Raw genomic sequence first — 21,467 nt, forward strand, 5'->3', positions numbered from 1 at the left:
CACCCCCCTCCCCGATGCTGAGGTGAGAGTTCAGGGTAAGGAGTTGAAGGTTATGGCAAAAATATACACGGCCTTCAAAACGCTACATCTGCTCCGACGTCAGCATCCTTCCCTTTGTTGGTTCCCTTAGTAACAGAAGGTCTAAGCCTACACAAAAACACCTCAGTGTGTGTGTGTGCGCTCGCTGCATTCAGGTCAACCAAACAATTACTTATATCCAATGTTCTAGCTGTGATTTGGCTTGATAAAACACTGCATGCTAGCGAGAGAAGAAATCTCTGTAACCCGTTGCTGCAAATTATGTCCGCAGCGTTGATTTTGACTATCTGTTTTTTTTCTCAAGCGGAACAGAGCGCAGGGTTTCTACAGCTCTCACAAAGTCACTCTAAAGATGGATTTTTTTAGCCCAAGACATCTGTGGTACACATAAGAATACATAGTCACACTAAAGCCATGTCCTGTGCTAAAAATTCTGACAAATTCTAAAGCCAGGGTTTTCAAAGTGCAACTAAATTAAATTAGAAATGATTGTAAATTTCAATCAATTGTTGACTTCACTGCAGGAAAGCAGAACAAAGTTAATTTACACTTCCAGTGAGAACTTCATAGACAGGAAGTTTGGGACCCACCCAACAAAAAGACCTTGAAAAGATATTAAGAATGACGTTGCCAAACAAGAACACTCCTCTTGTTATGAGGAGATATGTTGTAAAAAGCTCCTTTTATGACATAGATGACATAAGAACCAGCCCATTTACTGTTTTTGGACTATTTAGTTTTTATCTAGAAATCTATTTTACTTTGACTTTTTAAGCAATTTGAACCCAATTTTAGCATCTAGCATTGGAGGGTATGTACCGATTAAACATATTTTAGACCTCCAATCAAGAAAAAATTACTCAGTAGCTAAACATTAATTCAAAATTTAATTAGAGTTTTGCTAATCCTCTGAAAAGTTGCCTTATCACCTTGGCTCAGAAATCTATTTCCATGGACATCAGGTGCTTGGAAGAGGAAGTCTAAACGGATTTAGCTGTTTTTATTGTGATGGATGTTTAATAATTCAGTTTCATGTGAGGTTTCATGCTGTTTCAACCAACTCTTCAAATCTGACTGCTAAAATGGTTGTATGTTATGCTTCATTAAATTCTGAAATGCACTGTGCCGGCTGAAATTTGTATATAAAAATTTAAAGTAAGTTAAGTGAATTCAGTTAAAAAATATATATACATTATGTACAAGTTTTGACAGTGAAATACTGTGTGGGTGTGTGTTGTTTTTTATGACACAGGGTCTACTAAAACAAGTCCATATTTTTCTTCAGCCCGGGCGACTCAAGAAAGACTTTCTCAACTATAATGATCAGTCCATTATTACTGGATCATAAAAAAGATAAACTCTATTATTTTGATGCTTTTCCAGTTTCATTAATTACCTGAACAATCTTGAACCGCTGTAGCTTTCACCAGATTAGCGCGCTTTAGCCACTGACAGCTCTACATGGCTAACTAGCATAAGTGGTATATAGAAAAAGTGGACATTTTCCATTTTCAAACCATCACACTCCAAGCAAACACGTACAGGTAGTGTGCATATGATGGTATATATGAGTGAAAGTGCTGTAAGTGACTGACAGGCCTCATACTAGCACAGTTTCAAAATTGGCTATTAGCTTAGCTAGCTTAAACAAATGAGACGTGTAATTTTAGCCTACTTGAAAATTTCCAACAGTTGCTCACCATTTACAGTGGGGCAAAAAAGTATTTAGTCAGCCACCGATTGTGCAAGTTCCCCCACTTAAAATGATGACAGAGGTCAGTAATTTGCACCAGAGGTACACTTCAACTGTGAGAGACAGAATGTGAAAAAAAAATCCATGAATCCACATGGTAGGATTTGTAAAGAATTTATTCGTAAATCAGGGTGGAAAATAAGTATTTGGTCAATAACAAAAATACAACTCAATACTTTGTAACATAACCTTTGTTGGCAATAACAGAGGTCAAACGTTTACTATAGGTCTTTACCAGGTTTGCACACACAGTAGCTGGTATTTTGGCCCATTCCTCCATGCAGATCTTCTCGAGAGCAGTGATGTTTTGGGGCTGTCGCCGAGCAACACGGACTTTCAACTCCCGCCACAGATTTTCTATGGGGTTGAGGTCTGGAGACTGGCTAGGCCACTCCAGGACTTTCAAATGCATCTTACGGAGCCACTCCTTTGTTGCCCGGGCGGTGTGTTTTGGATCATTGTCATGTTGGAAGACCCAGCCTCGTTTCATCTTCAAAGTTCTCACTGATGGAAGGAGGTTTTGGCTCAAAGTCTCACGATACATGGCCCCATTCATTCTGTCCTTAACACGGATCAGTCGTCCTGTCCCCTTGGCAGAAAAACAGCCCCATAGCATGATGTTTCCACCCCCATGCTTCACAGTAGGTATGGTGTTCTTGGGTTGCAACTCAGTATTCTTCTTCCTCCAAACACGACGAGTTGAGTTTATACCAAAAAGTTCTACTTTGGTTTCATCTGACCACATGACATTCTCCCAATCCTCTGCTGTATCATCCATGTGCTCTCTGGCAAACTTCAGACGGGCCTGGACATGCACTGGCTTCAGCAGCGGAACACGTCTGGCACTGCGGGATTTGATTCCCTGCCGTTGTAGTGTGTTACTGATGGTGACCTTTGTTACTTTGGTCCCAGCTCTCTGCAGGTCATTCACCAGGTCCCCCCGTGTGGTTCTGGGATCTTTGCTCACCGTTCTCATGATCATTTTGACCCCACGGGATGAGATCTTGCGTGGAGCCCCAGATCGAGGGAGATTATCAGTGGTCTTGTATGTCTTCCATTTTCTGATGATTGCTCCCACAGTTGATTTTTTTCACACCAAGCTGCTTGCCTATTGTAGATTCACTCTTCCCAGTCTGGTGCAGGTCTACAATACTTTTCCTGGTGTCCTTCGAAAGCTCTTTGGTCTTGGCCATGGCGGAGTTTGGAGTCTGACTGTTTGAGGCTGTGGACAGGTGTCTTTTATACAGATGATGAGTTCAAACAGGTGCCATTCATACAGGTAACGAGTGGGGGACAGAAAAGCTTCTTGCAGAAGACGTTACAGGTCTGTGAGAGCCAGAGATTTTCCTTGTTTGAGGTGACCAAATACTTATTTTCCACCCTGATTTACGAATAAATTCTTTACAAATCCTACCATGTGAATTCATGGATTTTTTTTTTTCACATTCTGTCTCTCACAGTTGCAGTGTACCTCTGGTGCAAATTACTGACCTCTGTCATCATTTTAAGTGGGGGAACTTGCACAATCGGTGGCTGACTAAATACTTTTTTGCCCCACTGTAAATGACTCCATCAGTTACTGAAGCATCACTGAGGATTTGGTCCTCATTTGAACCCTGATTTATATTTTTAAAGCCAATGTTTCTTAAAACAGCAACCTCCTGGCATGCTGTCCTGTCCCACCCACTGTTCCATTAGTAGTGATGTGCGGATCGATCCTGAAATATCGATTCCTCCGATACCAATCATTTATGTTCTAGAATCGATTCTCACATTAAAATATCGATATTTTAGTAATTTAGGGTAAATTTGTAGTTTATCATTAAAATGAACGCAGTGGAAAGAAACTATAACATTCGGATTGTCTACTTTCAAAGGAACTACTTCCTCTTCCGCCTTTCATAGTCATGTGCGAAATACGGCTGTATAAATGTCTTGCAGCCCCCTGGCGTGCGCATTCACAACAATGGCTGAGCGTAACTGGAGTCATGTGTGAACGTATTTTACCTCCACAAACAGCTGAGATGTGGTTTGCGATACATGTGGCAAAAAAGTGAGGTCTTGTAGCCATACTTGCCAACCTTGAGACCTCAGAATTAGGGAGACATTCAAAAGGGCTGTTGGGGGGGTGATAGATACATTTTACAGGGTTTATTTATCGGGTAAAATACGTTAAATGTCACCGTTATTATTGGCCGGCTCAGAAACAGCGGGGGTGTCCAAATTCAGAGGCTGCTTCTACCTGAGGACCCGGCCTTCGCGGTCTAAAGAAAGCCGGGTAGCACGTCACGAGCTCCCTCAGTGGAGTGAAACTGCCGTCTTCTCCTTGCTATCTAAAATATAACCGGGCGCTGACGTAAACTCTTCTGTTTGATCATTTTCTGTTTGATGTTTATTCAGCTGTGTGAAAACCCTGGAGGAACCCTCCCGAGGGATTAATAAAGTTACATTTAATTTAATGTAAACTTTAATCTCAGCCAAACCGATTTACTCACGAACAAATAAACCACTGAAAAAGTCAAACAATAACATTTTTAAGTTATCAAAGTGACTTATATATCATGTTTAACCCGAGTAGTGAAAGACCGCGGGGGTTTGAAAACGATGTGTAGGTCAGCTCAGATATTTGAAGTTTACACAGTTACATTCTCACCTGAAAATATGTTAAAAGGTTTTTTTGCGACCCAGAAAGAGAAATAGGAGTAATATTAAAACTAAGACGCTGCCGCCATTGTTGGAAACTGGAATTGGCTGGCCGCGCTATGAATTCTGCGATATGGTTTTTCAATTTTGTTGTCCGGGTGGAAAATTGGGAGAAATTCGGGACAATGGTGGCTCCGGGAGATTTCCGGGAGGGGCACTGAAATTCGTGATTCTCCCGGAAAAATCAGCAGGGTTGGCATGTATGGTTGTGGCAACATCACTAACCTTGTCAAACACCTCAGAGTAAATCACATCACAGAACATGACGAGCGTATGTTCAGGCGAACTGAAGTGGAGGAGAGGGACAGGTGCTGCTAGGGCGAGACAGACGTCTCCCACGGAGTACTTTAGTGCTGCAGGCAGGCAAGCTGTTCAAATAGCACACAACTTCAGTTTTTTTTTTAATTTCTATATGATGAATCCTGCGTTATTAAGTGATAAGAACAAGTAATCTGATGTCCTGTAATCATTATGACGCTATAATTTGAGATACAATAAATAAAATAAGTTTTTGTACAGAGTATCGTATCGGATCAGTATCGTCGATATCACCCTGGATATTACTTGGTATCGGATCGGAAAGGAAATCAGTGGTATCGCACATCACTATCATTAGAGAGCACCGCTCATACTTTAACCACACATTTACAGACTGTGTGTTAAGTGAGGCTCAAAGAGAAATGTTTTCCCAAAAGCAAGCTTTTCATTTAGTCTTATTAAAAAAGCTAATAAATTTCTAGCAGTTTCAAACACTTTATCCAAAACCCAAGGACTCAAAGGATTTCCAAGCATCCATATAAACCCTGAAATAACTGAGAAATGCAGGCCATAGTGTATTTAAAGCTTAAAGTTTACATGCATAATAAGGTAAGACACAAATCGAGGTCTAGGAATTATCGGTTTCTTTTCAGGAGAAACCATCCACTCAGAGCTGTCACCTGTAGTGAAGTACTGTTTGCAGTCTGACTTTCTGAACCTGATAGGCACAGGAAATAAACAGACAGGCAGGAAGGTCAAAGTTGATCTGGTGTCCTAGTTGAAGCTGTGACCTCATCACGCTGGTTGCCACCACAGCCACCATAACAGGAAGAGGTGGAGTGAGAGCAGGGGAAGTGCACAGAGACGAAGTGGGAGGTTAAGGCATGAGGTATCAGTGAAAAATATGCTGATGCGCACGCACAGCACACAGAAACATGCATGCGCACATCCACAGCAGGAGCTGATAAGCAATCGGAGTAAAAATGTCTCATGGAAATCAAAAAAAGAGGTACAACTGATCACAGAAATCAAGCAACAAACTCCTCGTGTAATTGTTACAATATGTTATTCCCACATGTAAAGACATATTTGAGCAGTCATTTAATAACTTGATGCTCTGATTTGTTGTATTCTTGTTTTCTGGACAATTTAGCAGAGGATTTTTGTGAAAACTAAGTGAGCAGCCCACTCATCTCTAATGATTTATCACAGGATCAGCAGTTTATCGTTGGATCTCTTAGCAAAGAAGCACTGGCAGCCCACTCAGCTGTGTTCTGTATTTAGGCAAACAGCAGACAAAGTGGGAACACGTACAGCAGAGATCTCTGCTGGGATTCAGCTGCAAGCATATTTCTACATTTGGGAACTTCTTGTCAAAGCTGTTTGTATTAATGCGTGTGGTTTAATTTAGAAAAATTTGCACCTTCACCTGCTCTTGCTTTCCCGTTTCCAGGTCTCCTTCTTCCTCTTTATCGTGTTTGTTGTCTACACCATGCTTCCCTTCTCCATGAGAGGGGCCATTATCGCCAGTGGAATCACCTGCTTCTCACACACTATCACTCTCAGTGTCTGTCTGACCACCCGCGACACAGACCTGGAGGATCCTTTAGTCTGGCAGGTAAACCTGAACACACAGCCACGCTGTTGGAATCTGCCGATATATTTTCCATGACTTCCTGCTTGTGCTGCATATGTAATTTCTTCTCCATATTAGCTGCAGCATGAAAACTTGTTCTCTAATGTTTTTCCAAGCATGATTAAAAATGATGAGGTGCAGCGTCTGGGTTGTAAAACAATGAACCTATCCTGTATAATCGAACACATTCAGCAGGGCCTCCAGAGTAATGTGAAGGGCCTTTTACCGCACTCAGGGAACAGCCCTTCAAAACTGGCTCTAACTGAATGGACTGTTGATACAGTAAAACAAAGAGAGTCTCGCCGCAGACCGATAAGAGAAAAATATTATCCATAAACGTCAATAAGCGTGCAGAAACATGAAGTGAACTAGAATTGATTTGGCATCAGAGCCATTTCTGCTGCTGCTGGCACACACGCACACACAAACACACACACACTCCAATCAACCATCAGAGTAAAAACACTGTAATCACAACAGCCTTCAATAGCTTTCTTCGCTCTCACACACTCACACATGCAGAGTGGAAAAGTACTCTACCAATAAACCAGTGTTCAAAGGCAAAGCATGATCTTGGATACGGCACCAAGGACAACTTATTCATATGCAGGTCCACACTGTAAAGAGCTTGTGGTTGACACGGTGGTGGAAAGCACTGCAAAAGTGTGTGTTCTCGCCTGGTTTTACAAGGTAATAACAGAGGCTTAAGTGGAAAGGTCGTATAGTGGAAAAATGACTGGCACAATCATATTTGCAATATAGGTCAGCTCTTAATTGCTTATTTCTTCCATATTTGTGTGCCTGTGTGTGGCAGATCTTAGCCAATGTGATAATCTTCACCTGTGGAAACTTGGCTGGGGCATATCACAAGCATCTGATGGACCTGGCACTCAAACAGACCTATCAGGACACCTGCAACTGCATCAAGTCTCCCATCAAGCTGGAGTTTGAAAAGCACCAACAGGTACACACTTTGAGAGCCATACTTTAGTTCTTGAAGTTACTTCTTGGTTATTATCCTGCTTTTGCTTCTTCTGTCCTCTAGTTTGACTGTCTGCAAATCCAACAGTCATGCTAACTCTACTCTGGGGCTCAAACATTATGTGTACTGGGGGCTGGCTAATGTTTGTCAGCTTTAGTTTTGTTGCTAACTCGGACAATTCATTAGCTACCAAAATAGCAGCTATGGGGCTAACTTGCTAACTAGCTTGATTCCTTCCCAACGTTCCAGCCACTTTCCATCATTTTGTTCCATCGCTAACAAAATACTATCTGAAACTACAACAGCTTTTGGTTCTCAAGCAGAGTTTGTGTTGAAACTTTGTGCATGACAAGCGTCATATCCTATGTATTTTTGCCTAGAATCCATCCATCCACGGTTCCCTTAGAAATTACTCCACAAGCTGTTAAGAGTTGGAGAAGTTCCCATTTTGAAGTTACAAAACAGGCCTGTCAAATTTTGGCACTAAAAAAAGAATTAAATACATTCAAAAATAGCTACGCTAATTGGATAGATTGCAGTGAATTTGGTAGAGAGTCATTATCTTTGACTTCTTTTCTTGCTCCATTCATCCACTCATTAGTAAACATATCAATCCATTGACCACATATCTGATTCAGGGATCTCTTTCAGGTGTCCTGAGATTAGTTACACTCACCCACTGACATCAACTAATGGTACCCAACTAATCTTCATTAGTTACACCTTGCTAGGACTGAGTTGGTCTCCCTTTTTCCTTCAGACCCGCTTTAATTCTTCATGGCATGGATTCAACAAGGTGCTGGAAACATTGCTCAGAGCTTTTGGTCCATGTTGACATGAAAACATCACACAATTGCTGCAGATTTTGTCAATCAATCATCTGAATCTCGAATTCCACCACATCCCACCGGTGCTCTACTGGACTGAGATCTGGTGACTGCAGAAGCCATTTGAGTACAGTTAACTCACTGTTTTGTTCAAAAAACAGTTTGAGATTTGTGATATAGTCCAAAATGTCACTCCCATTATGTCCATTTAAATGATACTCAACTACTAATGGGCCCAAACTGTGCCAAGAAAATATCCTCTCACACCATTACATCACCATCTCCAGCCTGAACCGCCGATACAAAGCAGGATGGATCCATGCTTTCATGCTGTTTATACCAAATTCTGATGAATTCTTGAGACTCATCAAATCAGGCAACCGTTTTCCAATCTTATAATGTCCAATTTAGGCAAGCTAGTGCGAATTATGGTCTCAGATTCCTGTTCTTAGCTCACAGAGTGTCTTTTGCTGCTGTAAATGATCTGCTGCAAAGTTCAAAATGTTGTTGGTGCAGAGATGGTTTTTCTGCATACCTTGGTTGTAATGATTGGATATTTGAGTGAATATATCTCTGTAAACCCTAAAGATGGTCCTGGGTTAGATGGATTCTAATCCAGGATTTGATGTCTTGCGTGATCTCTACCAAGCACTGTAATCAATCAAAATGTATTACCTTTACAAACACACAGATGTAATATTTCTATTTAGCCTTGACTATACTTAGTGTTTACTGCTAAGTGGCAAAGGCAAGCATCCTATTTGCATGCTGATTTTTATAATTAGCTCAAGGCCTTGCTGGCCTCTGCCTTGTCCTAAGCCTCGTTATTGCTATCTGTCTCTTAATATGAGTGCCCACATTAAATTCAAACCGCCTCTGTTTTAATTGCCAAAATATTTCACTTCTTAGTTTTGTCAGGGATGAGGAGTTGGTAAGTCCGTCATGTCTAAGTGGCATTATGCGGTGACATTTGCTTGACATTAGCGTCTTTGCCCTGACATTAGCCATTCTTTCCAACCAGGGAAATGACATATGAACGTGCACACTAATAACCTGCAGTGTACGCACTTGGCATTGACTATGAGTTTTTAAATCATTTTTTAACTTGCTAAGTTTGTAAAAAGTTGCTTACTTACTACAGGAATCTTTTTTGTAAAAACGCTGAATTTAGGTGTAGTTACCATTTCTTGTTATTTCTTGTTAAGTTATTTACATGTTTTATTTGTGAACATAGGTCAGCAGAGTCTATCTGTTGATCTATGTTTTATAACTAAGCTGGCATCTGTTCCTCAGCACCAGTATCTGCATCACTGTGTGAGGACGCACACAAATGCCACTGCATAAAACAAATCTCATTCAGCGACTGAACACACAACTTTAGTTGATTAATCAAACACATGATTAATAACACTACATCTCCCCAGGCTATTATACCTATTGTGCATGCTCACAGTGGAGTGTTCATATTGCTCCGGCGCTGAATAAGTAAATAAGAGCAAGTGTTGCTATTGGTTTCTATTTTTAGAGCCCCTGGTCCCTCTCTCGACTTAATTTGCTGCTGTGTTTTAGGAAATGAGCCCGTGGTGTGTGAACAATGTAATGACCCTCTCTGCTGTGAGCTGCATTTATGAGTCACACCCCCTCAGGCAGCTATTCACTCTCTCTAACATGCACACACACCCACACACATGCCCACACGCTTGCACATGCACGCCAAAATCACCCTCTATGCAAGTGTGTATGGTGCTAAATTAAAGCAAAAACTTCTGGTTACACAACAGCGAAGGGTGATGGATCTTACATCTCTGGTTCTGCATTTTTCTCCTCACTGTATAATGACATGACTTTTCCAAAGCGTAGGTAAACTTTCTAAAAAATCACCAGCAGCTGTCAGAGTCGTTTGTATAGTCGTATTTGTGCAACAATAATGTAGCCTTCAAAAATCAGAGAAGAGATGAATCCTCGGAAGCAAAATGTGATAAACAGACCCAGATCACTGCCAACAGCCACCTGTGTGCTTTTGTTGACTTCAGCCATGAGGCATTTCAGTTTCTGAGATATTCCAGCAAATGCAGCTGCACAGCAGTGTTCATCAGATGCTTAAGATGCTTTTTGGGAAATGTAGAAAAACCTACAAAATGAGAAAGAAATCAATGATTTGGACTAGGGACTATAATAGGTCAAATAAATTTTACATCACTGCAAAGGTACATCTATATGGCATCTACATTTTCATTATGACTGTATATAAAAAATGGATGTACATGATTCAGTTTCACAGTTTGGGTCATTCACTTATTTTCATTCTTTGTAGTCGTTTTAGTTCCCTATGTGTTTCCCCGTCTGTTCCGTCCTCTGTCTCATCTTTATCTTTTGCCTGTTCCCTTGTCTGCTTTCATGTTTAGCACGGACCTTCTCGCTGCATTTTTTATTTTGCATTTCATGAACTTGCTGTACAACTTTGTAGGTTACCTATTGTAGTTTTACTTCATGTCTGTCTCCCATCAATTCTCTGATTGTTTCCACCTCCCTTTGGACTTGGTTCATATTTGACTTGTGATCAGCTAGCTAACATGCATTTCGGTCCTCATCAATCCTCATTGTGACAACTGGCGCATCATACAGATGCAAGTAGCGCCTAAGTGCCTACATATACATACTGAAATAAAATAATATAAAACTTGAGCTCATTTTTTGTTTGGACTGTTAATACAATAATAAACCTCTCAGCAAGTCATCAGTTGTCACCCCAAAACACACTCAGGGATCCAGTTCACTGACTAAAAACCGGCTTGAGGTGATGTTTAGCAGATAGCTAGCTGTTACAATAATAGAACAACATATACCTGTCACCCATTAGGGATAGGACTACCATTTGGTTGTATTTTAGCCTTATGCTAAAGAATCACATTTTTCAGAAACTAAAGTTTCAACAGTGCATTTTGCTATGCAGCTCTTCTTTCATTAGCATTTCCATTTAGTTATGCACAACAACCCAAAAATTTGATAAAAACAGATGGATCCTAATGGAGTAGACAGGTGATTTGGTGGATGTTAAATGGGTAATACAATTTGAATGGGTGGTTATAAAAAAAATTCCCAGTGGGGCTATTTAACTATTTTTTAATGGTGGAAGCTCACATAGTCAGCAACGTCAAGCTCACCTCAGCTGCAATCCCAGCAAATCTCCTGATTCAATGCTGACAAAAAAGCTGACAGCCAAAACTCATATGCCTGGTTCAGTCTCAAGAGAAAACACAAATGCCTTTGGGATTATGGCAGGTAGGGTTTCTCCTACAAAAATCTACCAAATCAAACATGCAGAGCTACCTGCTTCGAGGACCCCATGTAAATAAGGGAGTGGCTGAAAGCGGCTTAAAAAAATGCTTTTGTCTGCAAGCCACTTTGCAACCCACCTGGACCGCATCTTATGCTTTCTTGCTCTTTCTGAATTAGTGTCAGCTCTGTTGTCACTGATAACTTCTCTGCCGATCTTTTCAGCAGTGGCTGTTAGCGCCCAAGCAGCGCCACAACTCCAAATATAAATTACTGTTATTATCTATAGTACCGCTGACTGAACTGCAATTTTTGCACTTCCACATTAATTTTGACACCACTGGAGGTTACCAAGTGCATTTACCTTAATGTTCCATTCAATCACTCATTTAACCGGCAGCCTAAAAATGCGCAGAACCTGGTTTCCCATGACACACTGCATATTTGAAAATGTGCCTCGAGAGATTTTCAGTGCTTGACTTTGGCTTCCTGTGCTCAGTGCTTGAAAAATTAGCCCCAATGAGCCATCATTAAGGGATGTAAAAATAGGTTAAATATTAGCTGTGGATGACAACAGAAGAGAATAGAGTAGAACAGACTTAATTATGCACTACTCCTTGTCAGACACTACATGTGATCCTTTAGGTCTCCTAGAAAAGGAGCTCAGCTTTCAGTTTCAGGGAGCAAATTATTTAAACCAGTTTGAATGGGAATTAAGATTTTTGTACTCGTGGAGCCTTTCTGTTTGATTGGTGGAAACAAAACCGATTATTTCCATATCATAGTATATCAGAAAGACAAAGTCTCTTTATCAACCTGCCATTGTTATTCACTGTTAACATTTAAACTACGTTAACCGCCTGCCTTGCCTGCCTTGCATTCCTCCCCCCACATCTCCCTCCCTGTAGGAGCGCTTGCTGTTATCCCTACTGCCTGCTCACATAGCCAGAGTGATGAAAGCTGAGATCATCCAGAGGCTTCAGGGACCGAATTTCGGTCGAACTGAGAGCACCAACAACTTCCACAACCTCTACGTGCAGCGGCACACCAATGTCAGGTAAGTGTCCCTCTCCTTTCTCTGTACCTCCACATGATAAAGATGATTACTTTCTGCTCTCATCTTAGCTCCTGATTGCTCGTATGCTATCCTATCCTCCTGCTCACACTTCACCCACCTTTGTCCTCCACCCTCCACCAGCTCTTATAGGTGGATCTCTCCTACTGTATATTACTGCAATCTTCACATCTTCTGTCATGTCCTGTAATTTCATTTCTTTTCCTCAAACCACTCTTTTTGGGCCATCCTCTTTACATCCCATTTTCTTCTTTCCTTTCATGACTGAATTCACCTCAGAGTTAATCCACCTCTATTGTCCTCTGAGGTCACTTTGCGAAATGAGCAGGAGCCTCTGTCCTTGTTTCCCGATGACATCCTCCTCTGTACTGAGGGGGTTCATAGTAACAGAGTACACAAACCCAGGCTTACTATGAGAGCCTCTTCACCAAATGCCCTCTAAAAATCTGTTTTTACCCTCATCATGGAGCTTCACAGGAGAAATAGCACCGTGCCTCATTTAAGCAGGCCTCAGGTGTGTGTGTGTGTGTGGATGAATGTGTGTGTCTCATGTTGATCTGCCTATTATCTCTCCAATAATAACAAAATCTCACATGGTCCAGCTCACAGTGATGGCCGAGACAAGGGAAATCTTTCCAGAACAAAGAACAGGTGCAGGTGGAAATGCAGTTTTGCTGGGATCCTCTTAAATGAATCAGCTAGCAGAGAGCCAAACAGGTACTACCCCATTATCAGTTCTCCAGCTGCAGTAATAGGCTTGGCTGAAGATCATACCATTCTTTCTCTTTTGGGAGATGGTCACATACTAAACGCTGGCACATCGCGAGATAGATAGCTGGAAATGTAACGTGTGAATATGGTTGCTTTAAAGTGCACACACCTTTCCTATTTTTAAAAAAATACATTTTAACCATTAAAAATTGTATATAAGTATAGAACATGCAGTTTATGCTGCTATATAAGAGTTACAATGATGAGAAACTACAGCCTCCAAAAGTTGAATCAGCAGCACAGGTGTTAGAGAGCTGTTGTCATTATAGAGTTACATAAAGGCTGATGCAGCAACCGTTACGTCACTTATTGGTTTGTGAACTCTGGACTCCAATCCCACGAGTTCTCCAGCGTTTTGTATCAACTTACCAACGTTACTCGCTGCTAATATGTAAATCATAACATTGCCTGGGTATCCTAGTTTCCACTGTAAAGCCTCAGTGGCGGTATATTGCCAACTGCAGTGCTAATTTTTTGAAGCTATATTTGAACCAGATGGTGGAGCGCTAAAGTTATAAGCTCATCTTTATCTCTAAACTTTACAGACGCCGTGCACACTCACAGATACCTGCTGGCTTAGCGATAGATTAATAAAATCCTTGAATTTCATCCAACAAAACTGAAACACAACTTCTTGGATTTCTTGGCCCACAGAAGCTTCATTATTTGTCAGATAATTCCATTAAAAATGCTCCCAGACAGCACAGAAAAACACAGTTGGCACAATTCAGTATATACAAGTCAATATTTGGTATGGCCACCTTTTTCTTCATAACAGTCTGAACTCTGTTAGACAGTTTTCTCATCATTTCAAGTAGTCTTCAAGCATAATTCTCCAGGCTTCCTAAAGGACATTCAAAGCTCTTCTTTGGATGTTTGCTGTCGACATGATCCCAAATTGCTTAAGTATATAAGGTAAAAACAAAATTTGAACAGTTCTAATGGCTTTCCTTCTTCAACACAGCCTGAACTCCAAAGGAAAGCTTTCATGTAATTTCTTTAAGGAGTCCTTAGGAGTAGTACTCCAGGCTTCTTGAAGGACATTAACAGCTCTTCTTTGGATGTGGACTGCCTTTTGATCTACTCTTTGTCACGATGATCCGACACTGCTTCAATAATGTTGAGTTCTGGGTTTTGGGGAGGCCAATCCATGACTTATTGTTTTCCAATCCAGATATGCTTTTACTGCACTGGGAGTGTTTGGGATGATTGTCATTGTGAAAAATTAAACCATTCAGATACTTCCTAGGTGGTATTTAGTAGTGGCTCAAAATCTAATGGTGGTTTTCTGTGTTCTTAACTCTTATCAATGAATAAAATTGTCACGGTCTGTATGGCAGACCGTGGGGAGGCGGGGAAGGAGGACCCAAAATGCAGGACTCTACAATGACAGCAGTGCATTTATTTACAGTGCAGTAAATAATCACACACAAATAAATCCCTGCGCGCCCCAGACTCCGGTGCCGTGTTTTCTCTGTGTCCTCGCTTCCAAGTGTCCACGCACCCCATGCTTGTTGCCCTCTCATTTCCACGCTCCTCCTGGGAAATGACAGAGGCAGACGTTAGCCACTCTCAAACTGCAGCAGGCTTACTCTCACTGAGAACGCTCCACCACACTCCTAAGTAGCTCCTCCGACGAGGCTTGATCAGCTGCAGGTGTGTGATCATTTCCTCAGGTGTGGCCAGCTACCTGGCAGGGACACACCCACCAGACCTGAAGGTGGGTGTCCCTGCCAGGTACAGCCACACACACACACGCCCGCAAGCAGGGAAACAGGGACAGCAGCATAATATACACACACATCAACAACAAGTAAACAAGTCCACTGACTGCTCAAACCTTGGGGTCCCACAGACCCAGGTCCTGACAAAAAGTTTGGTGTTGGCATTTTTGCATCTTGCTGCTGATAACAAAGTACTTAAAGATATCATTTAAAATTGATCCTTTGTCAGTAAAAGGACTGGACTGAAAATGAGTGAAAGAGCAACAAATGACTGAAGAAAAACTTTGAAATTGCTTCAAAAAGTCTGGAAAACTGCTGCTCGAGACCACTTTAAAAGTACATGGAAGCAAAATATAAAGAAGGACTTTTGCACTGCACTACATTACACAATGGTTTTCCTTTTAACAGTGTTCTTTATCTTTGTTTTTACAGCATTCTCTATGCAGACATCGTGGGCTTCACCAGGCTGGCCAGTGACTGCTCCCCAGGCGAGCTCGTGCACATGCTGAACGAACTCTTCGGCAAGTTTGACCAGATCGCGAAGGTAAACCGAAAAGACACTCTCAACTGAATTTACTGTACGTATACCCACTCTGTATGATTAAAATAGACACAGTCATATGCATCATGCAGTAAGAGCCTCCATAAATCAAAGCAGCAAATGGCATTTTAATCAGAAATTCATTTGAATTTAATGAGGAAATAATGGAAGACATGAAACAGTTGGTCTTGGTTCACATGTAGTGCTTTCAGGGTAATGTCATCTGAAGCTTGAATTAATGTACTAAATTAGAACGGCTTAATTAGAAAGTAACCAAGATGAGAGAACGAGGTCTGTCTGGTGTTGTCTACCAGATGAAACGTGGCCTCGAAATACATTTTTTCTCGGTCCTGCGGCCTCTGTCAGCCTTCCTGCCGCGCTTTCCCGGAGCGCCCTGCGTGCGTGCGTGGGCTGGTCAGAGTGTATCTCGCGGTCTTGGGGGTTCTCAGCTACGTGGGTCTCAACAGTTTAGTCAGGCTCTCTTTGCTTTGTGTCCAGCAGCTCTGTCCTCCCGTCTGACAAAGCTGCTGTTACATAAACCCAGTCCAACGATGAGCTGTTACACTTCCCACATGTGGAATAAGAGCTAATATGCTTTACGTGTGGGTGTATGATTTTGGGCTTGATGGATGTGACTCTGTGCATGAGGGTTAGATGGAGGTAAGGAAGGAATAAAATAGTTGAGGATTAATAAAGATGATAATAATTTTGGACAGATTTGGATATGAAAGAGTTTGATAATGGCTGCAATTCGCTTCCTTCTCTCTTTCTGCTTTTTAAAGGAAAATGAGTGCATGCGAATCAAGATCCTGGGAGACTGTTACTACTGTGTGTCTGGCCTGCCCGAATCGCTGCCTGACCACGCCAGGAACTGCGTGAAGATGGGCCTGGATATGTGTGAGGCCATCAAGTAAAACACCAGATCTTTACTTCTCTTTTCACCCGTATTTTTTTTTTCGCTCTCTCTCACACAAAGGGAAACGCAAACACAAACAAACACACAGCTGTCAAACAGACTGAGCAGAAGGAATGCCAGACTCGATTCCAGCTCTGTTTGAACTCTGGAGTAAACACAGTGTGAACGCAATACGATAAGCCTCCAGAATGGACAAATAAAATATTCAAACAAACGACAAAATATATTAGCCTGGTTTCTCCCTCTTCTGCTATCTGTCTGTGTGTCTCCATTCACGCGTGAACACACGCGCATTCGTTTCATAGGCTAATATATTAGCTTTTCAACACTGACCTTTAATCACAATCAGATTAAAGATGGCCACCTGTGACATGCTGAGACAGAGTGTGGTTGGTTGGTTAGACACTTTCAATTCAGTTTTATTTATCTAGCACAAAATCACAATAACAGTCACCTCAAGGTTCTTTATTTATAACGTAAAGACCCTATAATAATACAGAAAAAAACTCAACAATTTTCTTGTTTTCTGATTCTAAATGCAGCCATAATTTGCAAAATAAACTAGTGCTGTCAAAATGAACGCGTTAACGCAAATTAATCCACCATCACGGTCAACACGATTAAAATTTTTCACGCAATTAACGCATCTGGAGTGCAGAATGACTCAAAATCCCTGAAATGTTTCCATCAAAGTATTTCGGGCAGTTTGTCCAAGTAGAGTTACCTTCGCACATGTGCAAATGGGCAGTTGATCTGGTAGTGACGGGCAGCTGAACCAATCAGCTCAATATGGAAGATGATAAACGCAGATTGGCCCCCTCGATGGGAAATTTGAGTATTAAAAGACTAACAAGACGGAACAGTCGACCGACATAAAGTCTTATGCACATTGTGCAAGAAGGAATTCTCTTTTCACCGAAGCACTTCCAGCTTAAAATGTCACATTAACGCGAAGCACACGTGAGTCGGGGATGCTGCTAGCACTTTGGCTAACGTGTCACCCTCACTAGCTTCTGATGCACACCCAGTCATTTTGTTCTATAGGCAGGTCTGAAATATGACAGAAACTGCTCAGCTTGAAGGATTACTGCTGGTAGGCTTGCAAGGGGGTAAAGAGTTAAAGCAGTTACACATTGTTGATAGCAGATCTTTTATATAGTCTGCGGTTCATAGCTTTTCACCCTCTGATTTAACCAGGCTAGCTATTTCCTTTTACTCCCAGATTTATGCTAAAGGTGAACCGCAACATTGCTACACTTTGTGATTTGTTTTAAACATGTTATGCTTTTCCTTATTTTCTTTCATTTATGTGCTTTTAATAATGGTGGGCGTTTTAAAAGCGGATGGATGGAAATGCTTTATGCTGCGAGCCAAAATCTCAGATTTCAGGCTACTCTGAATTTTTTTCTATGCTTGGATTTGAACAATGCCAGTGATAGCTGGTATCCCTAATGTCATCACAGCCACACAGCTCCACCCACCCACTGTTCAAATTTTGTTTGCAAAGGATAGCCAATAAGACCAAATCAGGGTGTGAACTATGCAAAGCTATTCCACAGTCCTGGAATAAAAATATTAATCTTGAATTTGGCGTAACAAGTCATCTTTAAGTTTTTGATCTTGTTTACAGAAAGTGAGCACAATACATCAGGGCGTTTCTGTACTGTCCACAGGAAGGTCAGAGACGCCACTGGAGTCGACATCAACATGCGTGTTGGCGTTCATTCTGGAAATGTCCTCTGTGGCGTGATTGGCCTCCGGAAGTGGCAATATGATGTGTGGTCACATGATGTAACGCTAGCAAATCACATGGAGGCTGGAGGTGTGCCTGGGTAAGATTAATGAAACGAAGAATGCTTTACTTCATCTCACTGCTGGTGCAAAGCTACTTTGCAATTAGTGTTTGACTTCCCTGCTCCATTGTTGAGATGTTTTACATCATAATAATGGTAACATTTTGAGACATTTTTGGACATGGGATCCGTCTCCTCTAATTCTACCTGTTATGAGCATTTTTGTCAATTATAGCTACTTCATTTGACAAGCAGCTCTGCATTTGTTCTGTGGCCATTAGGGCTGCCATCCCAGCACTGTAGCAAGCTCCAGAAAATTGGCCGGTGGTTATGTGTATGCTACTCTGGAAATAAGCTCTCCAATGCCACAGTGTTGTCTCACTGGGCTGCTAATAGTTTGTCTCCTGTTATGCCTGCTGAAAGCTATCTGAAAAATATGCCAGATGAAAAAAAACCAAAACATATTTCCATCTCTGTTTGCAGGGCAACCGAGCTGAAAAGCAAGAATTACAGGGTAGTGTAGTTACAAAGCTCGAGCAGAAAAAAAAGTTCAATTGAGCCGTCGGTGGTGCAGTGATGCAAGCTCTTCAGTCTTCAACTGATTTCGTCTATCCACTTACTCTTTTCCAGGAGGGTCCATATCTCTTCAGTAACACTGGAGCATTTGAAAGGCTCATACAAGGTAGAGCCTGGAGATGGACAGACCAGAGATTCCTACCTAAAAGAACATAACGTGGTCACCTACCTGGTCATCAACCCCAAGGTCAGATACCATGACAGCTCTTGTAGTCTCAGTCAGAAAGCAGCAGAGGAGTTTTTCTTGTTAGCTAAAATTTACAGATGTGCCCTAAACGCATCACATGGTAGTTATAAAGTTACTGTCTTGAAAAGAGGACAGCTGTAAGAATACGCTCACTGAATGTTTTTGTGTCCATGTGTGTGTGATGAGTTAAGATAAAGCATGTCCATGTATCTTTATGATGACCCGTTCTAGTTTTGGACAATCAGAGTTATTACATTTTGCAAACGTCATTTTTTCACAACCTTCCAACAGCCTTTTGTAAAGACTCGAGTTCAGGGTTAAAGTTAGAAAGAGGTTTAGGTTATAGTTAGTTCTGAAGGCTAAACTTACTGCTGGGAATGCATTAATGTATGTGGGTGACAGCCAAACGAGCATGCCTGTGCGTGCCCCTCTCTCCCCCTACATACGGAGTGGAGCAGGCAGCAGTCACTGCAGCAGAAACTTTTAGCCTAAATATGCGTGGTCAGCTATAGCATAGTAGCATGCTAGCATGTATATTTGCTAATGATAAACACAAATGAGGCTGACGGAGAATGCTTTTATTGTTGTCTAAAGGCAAAGAAAGATGCCCAACGGATTTACTTTACCAAATTGACCATCCCAGCCTTGCCGTAATGGTCCATTTGATTCACCTTTTATTGTTTATTTTATTTTCACTTACTGAATACGGGACAGACTTGACTGGGGGAAAGAAGAGGAGAAAGAAAGAGGGAAAGAGAAACAGCTGAGAAGAGGGACGGGGGAGAAGGGCAAAAGACAAAAACCAACAGAATGAGCAGGAAAAAAAAGAAAAAAAAATGCATATATCAATCACCTGGGTCACCTGCTGAGAAAGAAAAAAGAAAGCAAGCAGAAGAGAACAAGAGTAATAGAATAAACAACATCACAATGATATATGGGAATATGACAGTAAATACTAAATGTTAAACATTATTGTGCAGCACATAAGATCAACAGAACACAGTGTGCTTTGAGGTAGGAGCCAAAAAGGGTGTAGTTTGTGGGTGTGATCACCCGTGTGTACACCTGTGAGCATGGACGCGCTTGTTTTTAAAAGGTTCCTTCATGTAATGATCTGCTAGAGGGTGTGTGGGGTGGGGGGGGGGGGGGGGCACAGCCCCGTCCTCCAGGGCATGAAGCAGGTATGGAGGAGATCAAAACTCCAGACATCCAGAGGCCCCCAGAACACAAGAGACCAAGGAAGACCAACAGAGGGGCAGCTGCGCCACTGTCCCAGAAAGAGCTGAGGAGAGTCCCAGATGAGGGCTCACTCAGCAGCCGCGGAGCAGAAGCCAGGGGGAGTTGCAATGACGCGCCCGTGAGCTCCGCCGGCAGCCAGCTGTGCCTGAGTGACCGAGCCCCAGGCCGAGAGGCCGGGGGCACCCCACCTCCGAAGTGGCCCGAGCGAGCCCCAGGCTCCAGGCCCCGATAAGCGGCTGCCAAGGAGTGAGCCGGTGTGTACCTGGACGCCCACCCCCGGACACAAAGAACCACCAACGCACCGATGTCTGAGGGAGTCCGCCACCGGCAGGGGAAGTGGTGGTGGGGGGAGATAGGCCTCCAAACCTTGGAGGGCCTGAGATGTCCCCAGAGAGGTGGCGCCTGACACCCAACCTGACATATAGACACAGAAATACAGACACACACATATACAAACATCCATTCCCACCCTCATGCTCTCATATGCACTTACTCCACACTCAACCAACGTGGAGACAGACATAAAGAGACGCTGTACACACGATCACACTCCCCAAGCGTACTCTACAAACCGGGTCTAGGTACCCTTGCCCCTGGAGGGGGGAACTGCACCCAGACCAAGGTGGTGTTACCCTTTTCCCTGCGGTGGGGAGAGGCAGACCGCCCCGACTCCGCAGCAGCAGGAAGGCCCCACACTCCAGACCGCAGTCGGACGGCCAACTCCTCCTCCTAGCCCCCCCGCTCCAGCAGGTCGCAGAGAACGGGGGTGAGAGAAGACTCCAAACCTCCCTCCACCCGCTCATTGTAATGTTGATGCATGTGTGTTCTAAGGTGCAATTAAAACCCAGGAGGGCATGGAGCTACCTGCCAGAGAGCAGCAGGTAAGCGCATGGTCCCTCCTGCTAGCCCTCAATGTCTACGTGTATTTAAAATTGAGAGGTGGGCAACGACGCCAGGGGTGAGGTATACACCCTGATGGTACTTTGGATTCCGTGTATCATGCCCACCCCCAAGATCCTATATGTATGTGTAATGAGAGTGTGAGTAATGTGAATGTCTAAGTTGTGGGATAAAATTGAGGCAGAGGCAGCCAGAAGGGGACAGGGGGGGGGGGGGGGGGGTAGCCTCCTCTGCACCCTGGTGACATACCCCTACTCCAAGGCCCTGCATG

At 42.6% G+C, this 21,467-nt stretch overlaps 1 protein-coding gene across 2 annotated transcripts in view; it reads left to right on the forward strand.

Annotated features, from left to right (window-relative positions):
* adcy2b (adenylate cyclase 2b (brain)) overlaps positions 1 to 21,467 on the forward strand; it is an 82,536-nt gene that overhangs the window by 20,773 nt on the left and 40,296 nt on the right. For both annotated transcript variants that reach the window (XM_026155644.2, XM_080296473.1), the window contains exons 3-9: positions 6,207 to 6,371; positions 7,204 to 7,353; positions 12,383 to 12,531; positions 15,477 to 15,588; positions 16,368 to 16,495; positions 18,175 to 18,333; positions 18,925 to 19,057. In XM_026155644.2, the coding sequence (XP_026011429.1) occupies positions 6,207 to 6,371; positions 7,204 to 7,353; positions 12,383 to 12,531; positions 15,477 to 15,588; positions 16,368 to 16,495; positions 18,175 to 18,333; positions 18,925 to 19,057 (996 nt within the window). The remainder of the gene's footprint in view (positions 1 to 6,206; positions 6,372 to 7,203; positions 7,354 to 12,382; positions 12,532 to 15,476; positions 15,589 to 16,367; positions 16,496 to 18,174; positions 18,334 to 18,924; positions 19,058 to 21,467) is intronic.

Source organism: Astatotilapia calliptera, chromosome 22, assembly GCF_964374335.1.
Source record: "Astatotilapia calliptera chromosome 22, fAstCal68.1, whole genome shotgun sequence".
In the NCBI taxonomy this organism is placed as follows: domain Eukaryota; kingdom Metazoa; phylum Chordata; class Actinopteri; order Cichliformes; family Cichlidae; genus Astatotilapia; species Astatotilapia calliptera.